The 18,796-nt window shown below is 36.6% G+C and overlaps 1 protein-coding gene across 9 annotated transcripts in view; it reads right to left on the bottom strand.

Moving 5' to 3' along the window:
* LOC126722698 (uncharacterized) overlaps nucleotides 1-16,762 on the bottom strand; it is a 76,722-nt gene extending 59,960 nt beyond the window's left edge. Inside the window, exons 1-13 of one of the 9 annotated variants that reach the window (XM_050425854.1) lie at nucleotides 16,290-16,739; nucleotides 13,423-13,534; nucleotides 12,438-12,550; nucleotides 12,240-12,362; nucleotides 11,968-12,140; nucleotides 11,730-11,805; nucleotides 10,749-10,835; nucleotides 10,058-10,138; nucleotides 9,941-9,973; nucleotides 9,611-9,664; nucleotides 9,461-9,502; nucleotides 8,734-8,812; nucleotides 8,611-8,649 (exon numbers count right to left, since the gene is read on the bottom strand). In XM_050425854.1, the coding sequence (XP_050281811.1) occupies nucleotides 8,611-8,649; nucleotides 8,734-8,812; nucleotides 9,461-9,502; nucleotides 9,611-9,664; nucleotides 9,941-9,973; nucleotides 10,058-10,138; nucleotides 10,749-10,835; nucleotides 11,730-11,805; nucleotides 11,968-12,140; nucleotides 12,240-12,362; nucleotides 12,438-12,550; nucleotides 13,423-13,534; nucleotides 16,290-16,517 (1,240 nt within the window). In that variant the 5' untranslated portion in view covers nucleotides 16,518-16,739. Of the gene's footprint in view, nucleotides 1-8,578; nucleotides 8,650-8,733; nucleotides 8,813-9,460; nucleotides 9,503-9,610; nucleotides 9,665-9,940; nucleotides 9,974-10,057; nucleotides 10,139-10,748; nucleotides 10,836-11,729; nucleotides 11,806-11,967; nucleotides 12,141-12,239; nucleotides 12,363-12,437; nucleotides 12,551-13,422; nucleotides 13,535-16,289 lie in introns of all 9 variants that reach the window. The other 8 variants (XM_050425853.1, XR_007654032.1, XR_007654033.1 and 5 more) reach the window with 8 other exon arrangements.
* Between the last annotated feature and the right edge of the window lie 2,034 nt (nucleotides 16,763-18,796).

Below are 18,796 nucleotides of genomic sequence, written 5' to 3'. Positions count from 1 at the left end.
GTTAAGATTTTCATCAAAGGCAGAAAACAAATGATATCACCTAATTCCTTTACCATAGTCCGTACAATTCTAAATAAAACTTATATTTCTTAGCTTTCAAACAAGCCTTAGTTTTCCACTAACCTGATCAACATAAAAAGGTCAAATAATTCTCAAATGTCATTTCCAAATACCAAATCGTTTCCAAAATGACCAATTCCTTATACAGTCATGTATTGTAGGTAACCACATTTTAAGATATTATGATACCCATTCATTCCATTCAATCACTACCCATTTCATACCCAAAATAATGATGAATAAAGTCAAAAATAATTGTAACACACAAAATGGGCAAATAAATACTCAAAAAATTAACACTAACAAAACAAACTTCTATAACACACAATATAAGTAAATTAACTAAGTTATGTCAACTATGTACAAAATAATTAGTCAAACTCTTTAACCCACACCCATAGACAACTAATACCCAACTACAATGACAATCAAATTATGCAAACCCTTACCTGAGATATCAATTTGTTGAGAGGGAAGAGCAGTGAGAGAGGCAGTGTGATGAGTGAGAGTGAGAGGCAATGTGGTGTAGGAGTTATGGGTGAGTGAGAGTTAGTGAGGGTAAGAGTTAGTGAGGCTGAGAGACTCAGTGAGGATACTCTGTTTTTGGGTGAGAAGGCTGTGTAGAATGTTAGAAAGTGTGTTATACGGGCTGAGTGTTCAGAGTGCTCTGTTTTAATAATTTTCCCCAGTAGAACTCGAGTCTATAAGACTCGAGTTACTTGCATTTTTACCCCCACGTACGTAAAGTGCTGTAGCTGTAGTGGGTAATTTAATTTTTAGGATCTCGAGTCTTTAAGACTCGAGATCCTTGTATTTTTATTTAATTTATTTAGTACACAAAATAAATTAAATAATTTTGGTTAAATAAAATTTGTTTAAAAACTCAAGGATCTCGAGTCTTCAAGACTCGAGATCCTTGTATTTTTATTTAATAAATAAATTAAATAAAATTTGGTTAAATAAAATTTGTTTAAAAATTCAAGAATCTCGAGTCTTTAAGACTTGATATCCTTGTATTTTTATTTAATTTACGTTCACAAAATAAATTAAATAAAATTTGGTTAAATAAAATTTGGTTAAATAAAATTTGTTTAAAAATTCAAGGATCTCGAGTCTTTAAGACTCGATATCCTTGTATTTTTATTTAATTTATTTCGTACACAAAATAAATTAAATAAAATTTGGTTAAATAAAAGTCGGAATAAAATTCAAGGATCTCGAGTCTCAAAGACTCGAGATCTAGGTGGCAACATTGTCCACGTCAGTCGGAATAAAATAACGGAAAGCGAGTATTTGAAGGTCGAGTTTTTTAAGTGGATCTCGATTTTTTGAAACTCGAGATGCTATTTTCCAAAATTGTTTCAAACGTTGTCTAACTTACAAAATAGAAAGGCTGAAGGAGGTTATTTCGCTCAAAACCTCGTCCGTGAAAGACCGAAAGGGCAAACGGGTTACGGGCGGGTTGGTGTTTGGGTCGATTCAATTTCGGGTTCAAACAATTTTTTTTTTTTTTTTTTTTTGGGTTTTTGATTTTCTAAATTTGGAAAAATTTTAAACGTGAATCAGAATCAAACTAATTTTAACTTAATTGAGATTTGAGCATATTAAACCATAATATTTGAATGTTAAATTTGAAAACCATAGCCATTCCATGACATTATAACCCAAATTTCTACTTACATCATTTATTTATTTTTTTGGTTAATAATTTTGATAGTTGGTAGAGAGATGCTTTAAACTTTTGATGTCCTTTTTTTTTTTTTTTTTTTTTTTTTTTTTTTTTTTTTTTTTAAGAAATACTGAACTTGTATTCAAGTGTTAAGAAATAGTTGCTACATCAATATCCTGAGCACAGGCCCGCTCAATATGGCTCGGGCAGGATTCTACCCAAGCAACATAACTAACTAATGACTTAGAATACTGTGCTAACATGTGGGCAGGGACATTTCCCTGCCTTTTTGTATGGGAGAAACAACATGACCTGAACCAACGTGATTGCTGGAGGATGCTATCCACGATGAACAGGATCGAAGAGCTTGGTGTTGCTAAACCTTGGACAGCATTGAAGACAGCCAGCGCATCACACTCAACCACCACATCTCGGATGTCTAAGTCAAGTGCGAAGCGCATGCCAACCTCCATTGCTTTGGCTTTCGTCTCAAGGGCGCCAAAGGGAGCCACCATGGGGCTGCTTAGAGCAGCAATCACATTCCCATTGCTATCACGGATCATCACGCCCAACCCCACCTTCCTCTGGTTCGCAAACACAGCCCCATCAGAGTTTACCTTGTACTGTCCCAGTGGTGGAGGCGCCCAGTGAACTAGTTCGGGGTTCACTACAGCTGGCTTCCATGGACCCTCATTGGCCATCTGGAACTCGTCCATTAAGCCAAGGGAGGTATTCAAAGTGACCTTACCAGGTTTACCCCTTCCACCGGTACGGATGACATTTCTCTCTTTCCAGATACCCTAGCACACTGAGACAAACCGTTCAGCCAGGCCGGGATGCACTTCCTCATCTTGTAGAAGCTTTTCCATAATATCCAAAAAACACTAGTTGGGTTCGATATCAAAAGGAAGAGAGAGCTTACTCGTGTTCCACACATCCTTGGCATGAGCACAAAACCAGAGAATATGGAGAACGTTTTTCGTCAGGTTCCCGCATAGAGCACAGCCACCTTCCACTTCAATGTGCCTCTACCGTAGCGCCTCTTTGGAACCAGTATGTTTCTAGCTGCCTTCCAAGCAAAATGCTTGACTTTTTGAGGAAGGTTCATTCTCCACAGCCCCTTCCATACGTTCTTCCTCGCCGAGGGGTTCGAGCAATTTGCTTTGCCGCCACCCCTGTTCACCTCATAGGCTAGCCTATATGCGCTTTTCGCCGTAAATTTTCCACTTGGTGATTCTGCCCATATCAATCTGTACTTGGGCCGATGCAAACTTAGAGGGATGCTTAAAATAGCATCTACATCCTCCTCTGTGAAACAGCCTCGGATCTGCTCAGCTTTCCACTCCATGGATGCTATGTTTATGAGGTCGCAAACTAAAGCAACATTTGGGCAAGCATCTTCACATGTGACCACACTGTAGGAAGACGGCTTAGGAATCCATTTGTCACACCACACCCGTACACTCTCCCCCAAGCCTATTTGCCACCTCGTTCCCCTTTTCACCACCCCTTGGGCCACTATAATGCTTCGCCAAGCATAGGAGGGGCAGCGGCCTAAATCTGCCTCCAAGAAGAAACAGTGGGGAAAATACTTCGCCTTAAACACTCGGGCAAACAAGGAAGTAGAGTTGGTTTGTAACCTCCATCCTTGCTTTGCCAAAAGCGCCAAATTGAACATCCTCAAGTCCCTGAACCCCATGCCGCCCATTTCCTGTGGCATGCACAGCTTATCCCAGCTTAACCAAGCTAGCTTTTTCTCATCTTTAACCTGACCCCACCATAACTGCTGAACCAAGGAAGTGAGTTCATCACATAATTTCTTCAGCAAGAGAAAACATGACATGGAGTAAGACGGTACTGCTTGTGCAACCGCTTTGATCAGAATTTCCTTACCAGTAGTTGTCAAGAGTTTTTCCTTCCAACCCGAAACTTTGTTTGCGACCCTCTGTTTTAAATTGGTAAAAGTATTGCTTTTTGACCGGCCCACCAAGGATGGCAACCCGAGGTAGGATTCATGAGGCCGAATCTCAATTGCACCGAACATTGCCTTGATTGACTCCTTTAACTCATCAGCTGTGTTAGGACTGAAAAATAAGGAGGTTTTCGACTGATTTAACTTTTGTCCTGATAATTGTTCGTAGACCTGAAGCACCCTCTGTATTTCAGCACATTCCTCCAACGAGGCCCTCCCAAAAATGAGACTATCATCTGCGAAGAAGAAGTGAGACATGCTGGGTCCCCCACCCAAAGCAGCCACTCCTCTTAGCCTCTGCCGTTGAACTGAACTGTGGATTAGAGCAGATAGACCCTCTGCACAGATGATAAAGAGATATGGAGAGAGTGGGTCACCTTGTCGAAGTCCACGCGACGTACGTATTTCTCCGCAAGGCTTGCCATTAATTTTCACTGCATAAGAGACCGACGACGCGCACCTCATGACTATTTGCACCCAATGCCCATGAAAGCCTAGTTTTAGCATTATCTGCTTTAAGCACTCCCATTCTACCCGGTTGTAGGCTTTACTCATGTCTAATTTCAACGCCATTTCCCCACTTTTGGCTTTTCTTCGTTTGCTGATATGATTCATCACTTCATGTGCCACTAAAATATTATCAGTGATTAACCTCTCTGTCACAAACGCACTTTGATTTTCACATACAACTTCCTGCAGCACTACCTTCATTCTATTTGCCATCACTTTTGAAGCGAATTTATAAGCCACGTTGCACAAGCTTATTGGTCGGTAATCCGTGACCCTTACCGGATCTTTCGTTTTTGGGATAAGCACAATATGTGTCTTATGGAACTTGGGCGGGGCCATGCCATGGTTAAGAAAGTTTAAGGTATTACATATAACAGTCTCTCTAATAGTAGGCCAGAAGTGTTGATAAAATAAAGGGGGCATACCATCCAGGCCCGGGGCCGTCGTGGGGTGTATCTGCTTTAAGGCTTTCTCAACTTTCATTGCCTAGAATTCCCTGATCAGTGAGGCATTCATCCTATCCAATACCTTTGGCTGAATTGCATCAATAAGCTCCCCCTCAATCCGAGGGTTGGAGGAGGTAAAGAGGCCAGCAAAATACTGTACAAATTCATGACCAATCTGCTCCTCATCTTCTATCCACACGTTATTGGAGTCCAGCACCCTAGCTATAGTGTTACGCTGCATGCGGTTGGATGCTTTGGTGTGGAAAAAAGTCGTATTCTTGTCCCCTGCTTTCAACCAACTATTACTTGACCTCTGAAGCCACATATCTTCCTCAATGGCAGGAGCTTTGTTTAACTCTAATCTAACCTCATGAATGTCATTCAAAGCCGCACCTCCCATGTTCAAATTCTCTAGAATTTGGAGCTTCTGTTGCAGAGCAGTGACTCTTCTACCTACGTGGCCAAAAATATTTTTGTTCCACGACATTAGAGCGGATTGGCATTCTTCCAGGCAGCTAGCAATTGGCCATTGAGAGCCCCTGTTTTCACCTCTTGCCCACACTTCCTGAACCACCTCACTACACGCCTCATCTTTGAGCCACATGGCTTTGAACAGAAATAGTTTTGATCTCCTGGATTTCTGTCGAAGGGGGTTGGCTGCCTTTAGGAGTAGAATACTATGGTCAGATGTAGAGGAAGCAATATGAAGTAATTTGGAACGTGGGAACATCCCAACCCAATTGGTGAAGACCAGTGCATGGTCTAGTCTTTCTTGTATCCACCCGTGGTTGCCTAACCTCCGCCGCCAAGTGAAAGCCGAGCCCTTGTACCCCAAGTCCCTGAGGTTGCATCTATTTATTGCATCTTGGAATTGTTTCATCTGACCCTCAGGTCTAGTATTACCACCCTCCTTTTCACTTGCGAACATGAGTTCATTATAATCCCCCATACACACCCAAGGTAAGTCACTGCGACTACTGAGTCTTGAAAGCAAAGTCCAAGATTCATTGCGCCTACTAGTTTTGGGGTGCCCATAAAAACCGGTAAACCTCCATTTCCTTGCACCCTGATTCTCCGAAATGATAACATCTATATGGTTGGGAGAGTAAGTTTGCACCTCCACAGTTGTAGAACATCTCCATAGGAGAGCAAGCCCACCCCCTTGACGAATACAAGGCACCACAAGCCCCTGTTTTCTGTCCAACTTCCTTTGTACCCATTTCATCTCAATAACATCATACTTAGTCTCCATTAAGAAGACTAAAGTGGGATCTTCCTCCTTCACTACTTTGTGTAGTGCTTTAACTGTGAGGGGGTTCCCATGACATCCCCTTCTACCTTTTTCCTCTTCACATTCTCCACCAAACCCGAAATATCTTTCAAGGGAGAGCGAGTTCTACGCTTACCACTCTTTACATTTTGTTCTACCTCCATCATGGTACCCGTCCCCAAGTCATCACTTTTCACCCTCACTATCCCTCTACGTAAAACATTTTCTTTTCTTTGCATGGCTGGTCCTACTCGGCCTTTCCTTAAGTTTATTTGGCTAGACTTTTTCAGTTTAGGCTTTGTGGGGCTAGCCGGTGAGGTTGGGCCCATAATAAAAGGAGGGAGAGTTGTAAAGTTTACCTGGGCTTTATTGGCTGGCCCATTATGTGGCTGTGACCCAGGTGTTGACATCATATTACTTTTTGACATTTCCTGGGGCCCATCATGCCTAGCATCATCTTCCACCTTCATTTGTGTATGGGTTGCCTGAACATTTGTTTGAATCACCTCGGTCATACCTGTGCTTTGCACTGCTTTATAGTGATTTGTTGTGTCAGGCATATCCCCAAAAATCGCTGCGTCAATCTCCTTTAGTTGCTCCTCGAACTAACTGCCTCGCTGCTCGTGAGGGATTTGCGAGATTTTCACCTCGGTAGTTGCGACCACAACCCCCACGTTAGCTTTACCTTTTTCATTGTCCTTTACCGCCGTCGTTTGGGGATCAGTTCCCTTCACAGGACTTTGCGAATGCCGGTCTGATCCCGTGACAGCCTGAATATGGAGGTCTGGGTTCTTTTGTACCTCCTTATCGCTGTCCCGAGATGGTGCCAAGACCAGTTGAGGTTTTTGAAGTCTTTCCTACGTTGCTCTCAGCCATGGCCCATATGGCTTGTCCTCTGCATTCATCCGTTCAGTACATCGAAGCCCCACCAGGCAATCATTTTCATTGTGGGTCACCATACCACAAAGGTAGAAAAATATTGGCATTCGCTCATACTTGAAATCAACCCAAAACTGACTTGATTCTCCCAGTCGAACCTTCCGGCCTCTGCACAGCGGATTTGAAATGTCTATCATTACCCTTATGCGCATGAAACTTCCAAGGCAGAAGCCTTTTTCATTTGCGTCTACACTTTCCACCGCCCCAATGGTGGACCCTATGCTGTACCCCACCTCCTTGGTTTGGAATGTGGTTGGGATGCCGTGGATTTGGATCCATAGTGCCATCCTGTCAAACTTGATCTTGCTAACTGCCTCTCTTGTTTTCAGCTTGTGCAGAGCAAGGAGGTATTTATCAAAGGACCAAGGACTTTGAAGTCAGACTTTATTTGCATCATCCTCATTTTGGAAAAGAAAGAGAGCCTTATTATCTCCTAAGTCACTAACCTCGAAGCTTTGGTTTGTTTTCCTGATTGATCTTAGAACTTGCGCCACCGACTCCAGGTTCACATGCCGTTTCGTGAAGAACTTCCCGGCCAACACTCTGTTACTTTCTGTCATTGGAGCATCTATAATAACCTCTGCTCCCTCCCAATAGCTATAAACTCGCACATCTATTCAAGATATCATCCATGACTTTCTTACCATGGAATGTAAACCAAACGTTTCTATTGTGTTGATGAGAGAACTGTTCATATAGAGACGAAAAAGTTTCACCTCTGGGACTCCTGGGAGAACCTAGAGAGAAAAAAACACTTGAAGACGTCAATTGAAATACAACTACAAGATTCTTGGAAAATTTCTTCATACGTAAGTGATAAGTCTTGATCTTGGGAGTATTTAAGATCATACAAACATTTTTCTTGCAACAATTTAAACTCTAAACTATATATTTTTCCCTTATAATTTGGAGTTAGTTTTGAATCAATATGATTTTTCTAAATCTTTTCATATCAATTAATCTCTAACAAGTTACTGCTAATTAAAAGTAACAAATCCACAAAAACTGTAATTAAAACTTACTTGACATCAAAATCCTTTGATAATTTCATGTGAATTGCATATTGTATTCTCATAAAAATACTTTAGAACGACATTAAAATTCTAATAGACAATACAATTTAATAGAAGTGCTATTATTTTGTGAACTAGATTGTACTAACATTCCACTTGATATTTACATGACAGTTTCTGAATGGACAAATTTGTATAAATTTTAAAATTTAAGTTTTTAATTGAAACTTTTTAAAATCTAGAGTTTAATTCATAAATATTTGTATCTAGGAATGTGTTTTTAGGGATGCCAAATATAACATCACCACCTATAAAAGCTATTACAAAACGCTTGGGAAAAACAACAACGAACTATATCACTTGGAGGTAAAGCTTCAATGTCATCCTTTGCAGCTCAAGGGTGTATAAAGTTTAAGAGAAGTTTCTGAAGGATAAACACATTGGAAGCTTGTTTGCTCTAATACAATTACAACATTACTATATGCAAGGGACCCCAAATATTTATATCAGCTCGAGACAAACAGTCAACTCTCACTTAGCAATGGTGATTCAATGTCATCCTCTGAATTATTGCTTGAAGGTGCCCCAGGTTCAAGTAGGAAAGCAAAACATAAAGAAATCATTTGAGGAGATTAAGATTCAGAGTTAGTTAAGAGAGAGAGAGAGAGAGAGAGAGAGAGAGGGGGGGTATGTGCTTACCATGCATATAGATGCGCATATAACACTGAAACCTTTGCAGTTGAAAGGAGCACTACTAGATAAGAACCATGCTGAAACAACAATTTAACTTGTTAGCAATACATATGAATTGATTCTAACACTCAACTAAATAAAAGATGAGTTAGTCCACTCACAAGTCAATGGACTCATTACAAGTGGTGATAACAAACTTGATAATGATTCCACACCAGCCACAAATCCTTGTGCTTTTCCCTGCACAAACAATTGAGCAAGCATGTCAATGGAGTGACCACAGTTCAAGTGCTTTGTAATTTATTTAGCTCAAGAAGTAACTCAACACAGAGCAACTTGTTTTGATACAGGAGAACCCTATATCTACTTTTTTTTTTTTTTTTTTTTTTTTTTTTTCCGTTTAGCGTACTCCTAAAATTCTCTATCAGTCAAGTGAATGCAGCAATTTCATTCGATATCCATAGATAAACAATCGAAAGAGAAAAATAATTGGACCAATTTGCCAAGAAAGCCACCACTTTAAACTCAAAACTCACTACTATGTCATGCTGATCTGATTTGTACTGAACACATGATGATGAATCTACCTGATTTTTCCCAACTGAGTTCAAAGTTCAATCTAAAGAAGTAGAAAACATCCAGGTCTAGATGAGTAGTGTGACATATGAGATGATAGCATTAGCTTTCCTCAAACAACGTTATCTAATTTAGCAGCCTCACTCTACATATGACAATACCGAGAATATAGAAACTAGGTCTTTCTTTATATTGGTAGTAAGAGCAGAAGATTTTTTTTTTTTTACGTGGAAATCATAATTTTCCAGAAAGAATATCAAGAACTATGGAATGCAGAACTGTAGGTAATGGGATCATAGGTATTTTTCAAACCTGATCGTTTGAGCTCGATGCTCTTGAAATAATGGCATAAGTCTGCATGTAATTTGACGGGAAAAATTGAAAGACCATTAGAATTAAAGGTGAACTGAATAACCACATTGAATATTATTTTATGAAAGAATTGATGATTCCAATACTTACAGCAGGTCTTACAAGGACAACTACCACTTTAAATGTGGCAGCCATGAATGGTACCTGCATTGTGGCAATGTTACATTGTTACTGACTGAGAAATGTATCCACAGTTGAAAAAAATAAAAAGAACTAGGAAAATTTTAGTTTTTACTTTCACAAAGTCTTGATTAACACATGATTGATTTTATAACTCCTAAAGGAGGAATAGAAACTATAAAATTCAAAATAGCCTAAAGAAAAATCAAATAAATAAAAGATTCTGCTCAAGTGTTTCTGTGTCAGAAATTTTTCCTTTAGAATAGAGTTAAATAAAACATTCATCAAGTGTGTACATACCCATGGCGCCCATGCAAGGCCATTGAATAATGCCTGCACAGCAAAAAGAACCATTAGTTTTTCTTTTCTTTTGTAATTTGTGCTGGGGGTATTAAAAGTAAAAAACAAGCGACTTACATAAGCTATTGATGCAAGTATTCCTATGCACAATATCACCTTCTCTCCAACCAATGGATTTATTAGTGGAAGCACCAACATCTGGAAGCAAACCACAAACCGAACATATTATAGGAAGAGAATTTCTTAAGGATTTTAAATTTTTCATAAAGGAAAACAACATCCTTAACATGAACATCATACGGATTATTTTGGACAAGAGAGAATTCATGTATGCCAGTAGTATGACAGCGCTCTTATCTTATTATAAGCTATTAGGAATCAAGTATTAAGAGGCACAGTACTCTCAATTCCAGAACTCATTAAATAAACTTCTTAATTATAAAAATTTTCAAATATGAAAAATATTGTGCTCATTAAGAGGGGAAACAATAAAACCGCAAAACAACCCTAAGAATTGTTTCATTTTTATAACCACGATGCCTTAGCATTGTTTTCTATCCAGAAGACAAATTAACAACCATTACAACACCAACTGGAAGAATTCTTATTTTGATAACTTTAAAGCAACCAAGCAGAGGATTTAGAGAAAAACTGTGGCATATGCCTAGCAGATAACAAAATAACATGCTAGCTGATATTGATATGCTACCTTGACTGATGGCTAAAGAATAATTCACATCTTCAGTATAAGGGAATATCAATCTCTTAAGTAAATAAAAGGAAACTTTTGCTCTATAATACACTTCACCTGTGAAATAATTGAACCAAATCCCACGAGCATCAGAATTTCTGAGAACTCATTTTTGTCAAAACCAAAAACTGCCTTCAGATAGTACTGCACAGGTAGTAGCATAACCATCAAGTCATTGAATCAAAAAGAAAACATTGTTTCATGAACTATCATTACTCAACATCATGGATTGGTTAAATTGCAATTATCTTATGAGCAGATAAATCTAGCACTATCTTATCCTAATCTATTGATTAATAAGAAAGCCATTGGCTTTGTAGTCCCTAGCAAGGCTGAAGCATAAAACCTTTTCTTTTTCTGCACGGGTTTCAGCGCAAAAGTTCTCACATTACTCTGGTGGGTTCAGGACATATGCTTGTGACAACTGTTAAGCAACCAAGTCACGACTCCTCTGATTCAAACTCCCCTGAATAAAGCTCTCTAGTGTCTCCTGCTTCATGTCTTAAGTCTCTACCAATTTCTCTTTCTCCTAGTCCTTCCACATTCTATTTCTATAAGTTCTATGATATATTTCCTTTAAAACTGGACATCTTTAGCTCTATATTATAATCAAAATGATTTTTATCTATTTTTGGAGTCAGCACATTGCAAAAAAATCCTACTCCTACAAGTTACATTTACAGGGCATTTTCCCTTTCTCCCTTTTCTTTGATTTTTCAACCCCAAATCACACAAGGTGCCAATTACTGATTTATAATGACAATCGGGTTTTGGCCAAATTTAGATTGGTGGCAACAATAAGCCTCACAAAAGCTTTTTGTTGCATACAAGTTTTTTTTTTCAAAATAATTGCTTTAAAGATTCTGACTGAAACTACTCTGGAATGGCTGAATGAATATGTCATTCGTCAAAAAAAAAAAAAAAAAAAAATTATATATAGTTTTGAAATATCTGATGTTGTATGATGGTACTAAGAGGAAATTGCAGCATGCAACCATCTATTTGCTTGTTAAAATGACAAACTAATAGGAAACATACCATTAAGACAAAGTTGATGCCAGACTTTCCCAACTCAAAGAAGAAAGAAACCAGAGATATGCCCCTTAATGTAGGACTGCAAAAGAAAAACGAAGCGCTTCTAGCCAGACGGAAAATTTATAATGTTTTGCAGCTAAAAAGGTTTGGTTGAAAAGACTGCCTAAGAGATTTTAGATATGGTATTTACGTAATGCAAGATGAGAATATTTTAAGCTGTCTCGATCATAGACAAAATTACCTGCTCATAACTATTGTAGCAGCATCTTTCATTGATTTGTATCGTTTCTGGATAATTTTAATTGGCGTAGTCAAGCAAGCTGAATCTTGGTCCCTCTTTGGAGCCAGCTTAACCGTCTCAACCAGAAAGAGTTGCATATAAACTGGACAAAAGATCAAGAGAGCTATTGAAACCTGAAACAAAAGGCTGAAATGGTAAAATGAATTGACAAGAGGAAAATTTGACAGAATTAAGGCTGTGTGGCTAATGCTGAATTTAAAGCAGCAACATACAGGAAAAATGTACTTTTCTGGGAGAAAAAGTGCCAGAAGATTTCCCAAGACATGCGAAGCAGCACAAAGGCCTGTTATCCAACTAAAAGCTGCTGCCCTCTTATTCTCTTCAACAACATCCGCCTGCAAAAGATGGGAAAATGAGACCCCTCAATATTCCCTATTCATGATTATCAATCACTGAGGAATAACTCTTACCGTATAAGCAATAGCAATGCAGAAAATACTCCCTTGACTTAGAATAAAAGATATTATACGAAGCACATAGTAAGCATACACAAATCCTGTAGACTGATTCCAGGCAAGTATAGCTGAAAAAAGAATACAGAAAAATCAAATTTGTAAATTCACTTGATGATCTTGACAATATCATTAATGTACTGCTAATAGCATCGTACAGAGAAAGCATTAATGTCATTCACAATTTTGAAAGGTAATCATGTATAGTTTTTTTTTTTTTTTTGAGAATAGGTAATCATGTATAGTTGTAATTGAAATTTCCCTTTTTTTTTTTTTCTTTTATATTTATTCTTTCGTCGAACTATAATTACATTTAACTCTTCTATGTCTCTCATCTTTCATACATCATGTAGGGTGCTTATCTTACTCTAGATCAGTTTCAGATGAATGACGTAGTCAGTAGCCATTCATTCAATCAGAATCAACAGGAATTCAAATTTTTTCATGTGTTTGTCAGATATATAATCCACCAAAAACAAAAAAGATCACATTACCCTTCAATAATAAAAAAGTTCTTGGCCAGACTATCTGTCAGATTTGTTTAGCTTGAAGCCAAATTCATGCCTTAGAAATGGTTTCTTGGTTTGAATGCTTTAATCATCAATCTTTTGACATGCACATGATCTATGGTTTCCCATCCACTGTCTTCAATAGCATTTGTGACTTCTTTTTTTTTTTTAGAGGAAAAGCATTTGTAACTTCAATAGTACTGAATCACATTAAATTTTAAAAAGAATTATAATTGAATTAAAAATAAATAAAAAATAAAAAAACAAACAAACAAACAAAATAACGAAACAGGAGGGACAAACACATAATATTAATGCCACACATATTAGGGGTTTCATATCCATATATAATTCTCATAGTTCAGAAGGAAATATATAGCAGCATTGTACATGTAACTTCACAGAATCATGAAAGTTGTTCAAACGAAATATACCAAATGGGAAAATGGAAGTGGATATAGTAAGAAGGAGCAGTGGTTTACGCCCATGTTCATCTGCAAGCTGACCTAAAAGTGGAAGCACCACCATCTTGAAAATTCCAACCAACTGCATGCATTTATAATATATATGTCACAACTTAATTTAAAGACAATTTCCCCGGTTGTTTTTCCCAGTCTTCTTCTACATCTCATGTTAACAAGAAATTGCTTTTTGAATCGCTCAATGCAATCATATGATTAAAATTAAATTGAGAAGCATAAGGTAAAACAAATATCTTTTGAACAATGTTAGATACAAAATATTTTTCACAAAATTTCAGAATTGTTGAGTTATTAAGTTTTTTTTTTTTTTTTGAAACCACTACTAGTACGACTTTATTATCTATTTTTGGAAAAATGACTCTTAAAGTGATGGTATAACAGCATGCGTCCTATAAGGTTAAGTTGAGCCGAGAACATTTTAAAGGACCATAAGTTGGTCATCTCAAGTGTCTTGATAAGTTTGCCGCTTGTCTATATATCAAAAGCCAAATTATAAAGACACATACTAATGTCAGACTGAGAGGGAAAGAGGAAAGCTAGAAGGTGAGCTCTAGCAAGTCTAGAGTGTATTTCTCCCCTAATGTCTCTGTTAATCTCAGATCCTCTCTCTGTGATGTCCTTGGCTTCCAATCTACCCCCAACTGTTAGGTAAATATCTTGGCTTCCCTCTGAAACATGTGGGTTCCTCTTCCCAGGACTATAGCTCTATTATTGAGAGAGTTCATGCTAAGTTGGCTGGCTGGAAAGCAAACTTGTTATCTTTTGCTGGCAGAGTTGTTCTTTCTCAAGCCACCATTTCTGCCATTCCTTCTTATATTAGTTCTTTTAGCCAAGCTGAGATGGAGACTTTTCCATGAAAAAGAGTCCCTTGAACCTTGCTCTGATAGATGGTCCGCAATAAAATAAAATAAAAAAGGGCAATACTATCTTTTCTAAATGCACCAGATGGCAAATTGGAAGTAACTCTTTCAGCTGAAATTATGGTATGACAAGTTGTGTCCTCTTGGTATTGTGAAAAACCTCATTGAAGGTCTTCTGACATTGATGAGGAAAAACTCATGGTTAAAGATGTACTCTCTAATGGGGTTTTGGAACCTCCGCTACATCTCTCCTTTGTTATCTCTTCCTAGAACTTATCAACTCGTCAAGGCCATTCCCATCAGGTCTGTCTCTACTACTGATGATTCCATCATTTGGGAATCTTCTCCTTCTGGGGACTTTGATCCCAAAAATGCTTATCACTTGCCTCTGGTATTATTGCTGAACTATGGGCCTTAAAAGAGATGGCGTTTTTATCTCTTTTGTTCACCCTCCTGCCTTTAATTGCATGGGATCTATGTATTTAGCTCCTATTTGGGATTTGTTTATTTTATTGAAATTGAAAATTTTTTGTTTAGTGTATTATAAATAAAGGTAAAAGTTAGTTGAAATAGTATCGTCGTACTTATAAATAATAGAAAAAAAAAATAGTAATATAAATTGATTTTTTAATTTGGAGCCAAATGCACTAAGGATCCTTTTGGAATCCGTTTATTTTGCTGAAATTAAAATTTTTTTTCTAAAAATACTGTAAATAAAGCTAAAAGTTAGTTGAAATAATACAGTAAGGTTCATAAATAGTACCAAAATGTGTAGTAAAACTCATAAATTATAGTAAAAATAAACTAAATAGTAAAATAAATTGACAAAAATAATCCCACTTAATTACTTTGTAATTTCTTTTAGCTAATATATTATAAATAAATAAAGGTGGGGGACCCTGGTTACTTGTCTTTTTATATTTTGGTACACAACTTGGTCACATTTATTAAGGTACTACCACAACTATAACTTTCTGTCTTGTATTTCATGAGTCACGACTCTACTAAATTAAAGATGAAGCAAACAACAATAATTACTCCCACTTTTGAGATTTTATTTTTTTATTTTTACAAAAAGATGAATATTCTAAAATACATTAAAATTCAAGAGGCCAATAACAAACCAAAAAAAAAAAAATCATATCATGAATATGACATCTCTATGACCGGGGACCCACACCTTTAATTAAAAGATGTGAACATTGCTTACAAGGAACAACTTAGTTACTGCTCTCAAAATCCACACAGCCTATACATAATTTGCAATTTCGTTTCTCAAAATTAAAGATATTTCCAAATCCAAAATCATAAAAGTATTATTTTGCCAAAAGACTAGATGCTCTATTATTATTCCAAATAATAGAGCATCTAGTCTTATCATACCCTACATCCCCTCATAATTTTGGGAGTGCAGGTGATGAGAGGAGAGATCTCAATTACGTAACCTATAATTAATGAATGCTACTTACCCTTGTAAATATTTATTTTTTTAAAAAAAATCTCTCTCTGACATCAACATTTGTTTTCTCTTTCTACCATTTTGTAAATTTATTCTGCCCCTGAAGAAATTTTTTGACTCAACTACTACTGGCTGTAAGATATATAATACTATTATATTATTAATAAATTTACTTTAAGAAGCTTCTACTTTCTATATGTTGTGGAAATTGACAAATTGATATTTTTATTTAGATCAACCTAATCCATTTATAAACGGATAATTGAATTTTTTATACAGGGTACGACATGTGGAATCATTTTGCATGTCTATATCAACGTATCGTACCAATACTCGTATATGTACATGTATCTGTGTCGGTGCTTCTTAATTGGTAAGAGACTTTACCAACTAAAATGGCTCATATTTACTCTATATTTTTCAGGAGCTAAATTCAACAAAGTCCAGTCGTCCACTCAAAAACATAAAAAACAAAGAAGAAGACAGAATTTGTTACCTACCGTCTGTTTAAAGCCATTAAGATAAATAGCTTGAGTACAGGTTGACTCTCCAGGACATAGAGCGTTGGTAATAACATCAACAAGAACAGAAACAGTCATTTCTTCAGCGATCCAATGGACACAGAGTGGTAGTAGCAAGTGAAACATCAGCTTCATTCCCTCCATGCCGCCACTACTACTACTGCTACTACTGTCTTGTCGTTTTGCTAGTAATTTGTCGAACAACATGGTCTAGTTGAAAATTCATTATATGGAAGAAGTTATTTCGATGTGGGACTTGAATTGAGAGAGTGAAACTGAGATTTGACTGGTTGGTGTGGTGGCAATGTTGGGAAGTATTTATAAGGTGAAAAAACGGGAGATCTTGTGGCGATCGGAGGCTCTGCAGGAGAATGCACATGCTGGTGTGGGTTCTGCTTGTGGCATTGCCTTGTTTGCTTGTGGATGTTTGGTGATTTTGATCTTGGCTTAGCCAAGCTGTCTCTCTACTTTGCTGACGCGACAACTTGTACGGGTTCTTGTCTAAAATTAACTACAGAAATAATTTTTTATCAATGGGTGTCAAATAGTTTGTGTCTATAAACTTCTTTTTTTAATAATGATAAGATAATCTTCATGATATTTTAATAAAAGGAAGTAGAATCCTAACATTTTACCGGACTATTACACCCTCAAATAATATTCAAATTTTAGAAATATAAATTTCGGTACAATGGATTAAATTTCAGACCATCAGTTTTGAACTTTAGAAGTTTAGATAGATTTAAGTGCATTATTAAACGAAAAATTCATTTGATTAGTTGAATTTTACTTGCCAAGCGCCTTTGCTGAATTGGCATTTTTTCATCTATAAAATGCTTAGAGGTCTAAAAAGGAAATGATTCGAACTATGAAATTAGCAGCATATTATAATTATTTCTAAAATAAAATAAAAATTACTTGCGCTACGGCCCTCTTGTCCATTTTGCTAATCCTCCTAGAGTAGAGACTACCCCTCCACTTGCTTGCACGCTAGCCCCCGTTTCACATCTTGTGGCCTTTGGGTTAGCAAACAACATGTTGTGTCATATCCTAATGGCCCATTGTATGTTTTTGTGTGAGAGAAGCGTGTATAGGTAGACTCTTAGTTATATATGTCCAAAAAAATGGATTGTCCTATTTAGTTTTTAACTTTCATTCTTAGAAGCGACGCATGGTTTTGAGACTCGGACCGTTCATTGAACTACAAAAGGAAGAGGTTTAAGGTTTTTGAGGTTGAACTGAGGTTGAACCAAGGTCGAATCTTGATGACATCATAATTAATTTAATAATCAATTAAAGCCTAAATATAGATATTAAATTTATAAAACTAGCAAAATTGACTAATATATCTATATATGTGAGGGAAATTTAATGATTTTCAAGCATATATTTAATAATTAAATAAGAAAGTCAATAAAATAAAATAAAATAATAACCATGAAAACATTAAAATTTATGATTAATTTTTGAAGTAAATTTGAATATCTTTGAAGGATTTTAATTATAATTTTTTTTTATATTCCTTGTAAGAGATAGATAATTTAATTAAGCAGAATAAAATTGTGTTAAGTTGTTTTTATAAAAATAAAAAAAAATAAATAAAAAAAGGGGGGGGGGGTTGACCACACGGTTCATGCCACTGGTTCTACATGAACCGTGTGGTCCAACCCCGGTTTAAGGGGTTCATGGAATTAACAATAATTCTGGTCCTCTATGCTTAAAAAATCGGTTTTCATCCCGGTTTCAGGTTTTCCTGGTCAGACCTCTCGGTCTAGTTTGAGTTTCAAAATAGTGAAGTGACGTAGTTGAAAGAAAAGCAATTGTAGACATCCTATTTTGTTTAGGCATATACCCGAGGATCTCGGTCTTGATGATGAAGTCTTCCTAATCACTACAGAATTGATCAACATTGTATATTAAATACAACAACTCAAGCCATAAAGACTCGAACCCATTTTTCAAACCCAAATCTATCTCAAAGTGAAGTGAGTCACTACTAATTAAAAGTAACAAATTCACATAAACTGTATTTAAAACTTACTTCATGTCAAATCCATGTGAATTGCATATGGTAATTTCACATTAAGTGTGCATTTGGATACCGCTTATTTTGCTAAAAACTGAAAACTAAAAACTGAAAATAATAAAAAATCATTTTCCAGTTACTGTTCACTTTTAAAATTACTGTTCACATGCCTATTTGCACTGTTTATGACCCATGAACAGTACAATAGGCACTGGTTAAAATAAAAAAAAAAAAAAAAAAACCCCTGAAAAGTGGACGCACAAACCAAACTGTTGGGAAATTTAGACCCTGATTGATAGAATTAACAAATTTTAAACCCAAGTTGTTAATTAGATTTATTATGAATAAAACTTGTTAAAACAAGAAAACATCAATATCATGTCAATATCATGCGGAAAAGTAAATAAGACAATATATGATAACCCAAGAAAACCAATGAAACAAACTAATTTCATGGTAA

Source organism: Quercus robur, chromosome 4, assembly GCF_932294415.1.
Source record: "Quercus robur chromosome 4, dhQueRobu3.1, whole genome shotgun sequence".
Lineage (NCBI taxonomy): Eukaryota > Viridiplantae > Streptophyta > Magnoliopsida > Fagales > Fagaceae > Quercus > Quercus robur.
Note: the sequence above shows the minus strand (reverse complement) of the source record. Positions and strands in the feature narration are given on the sequence as shown.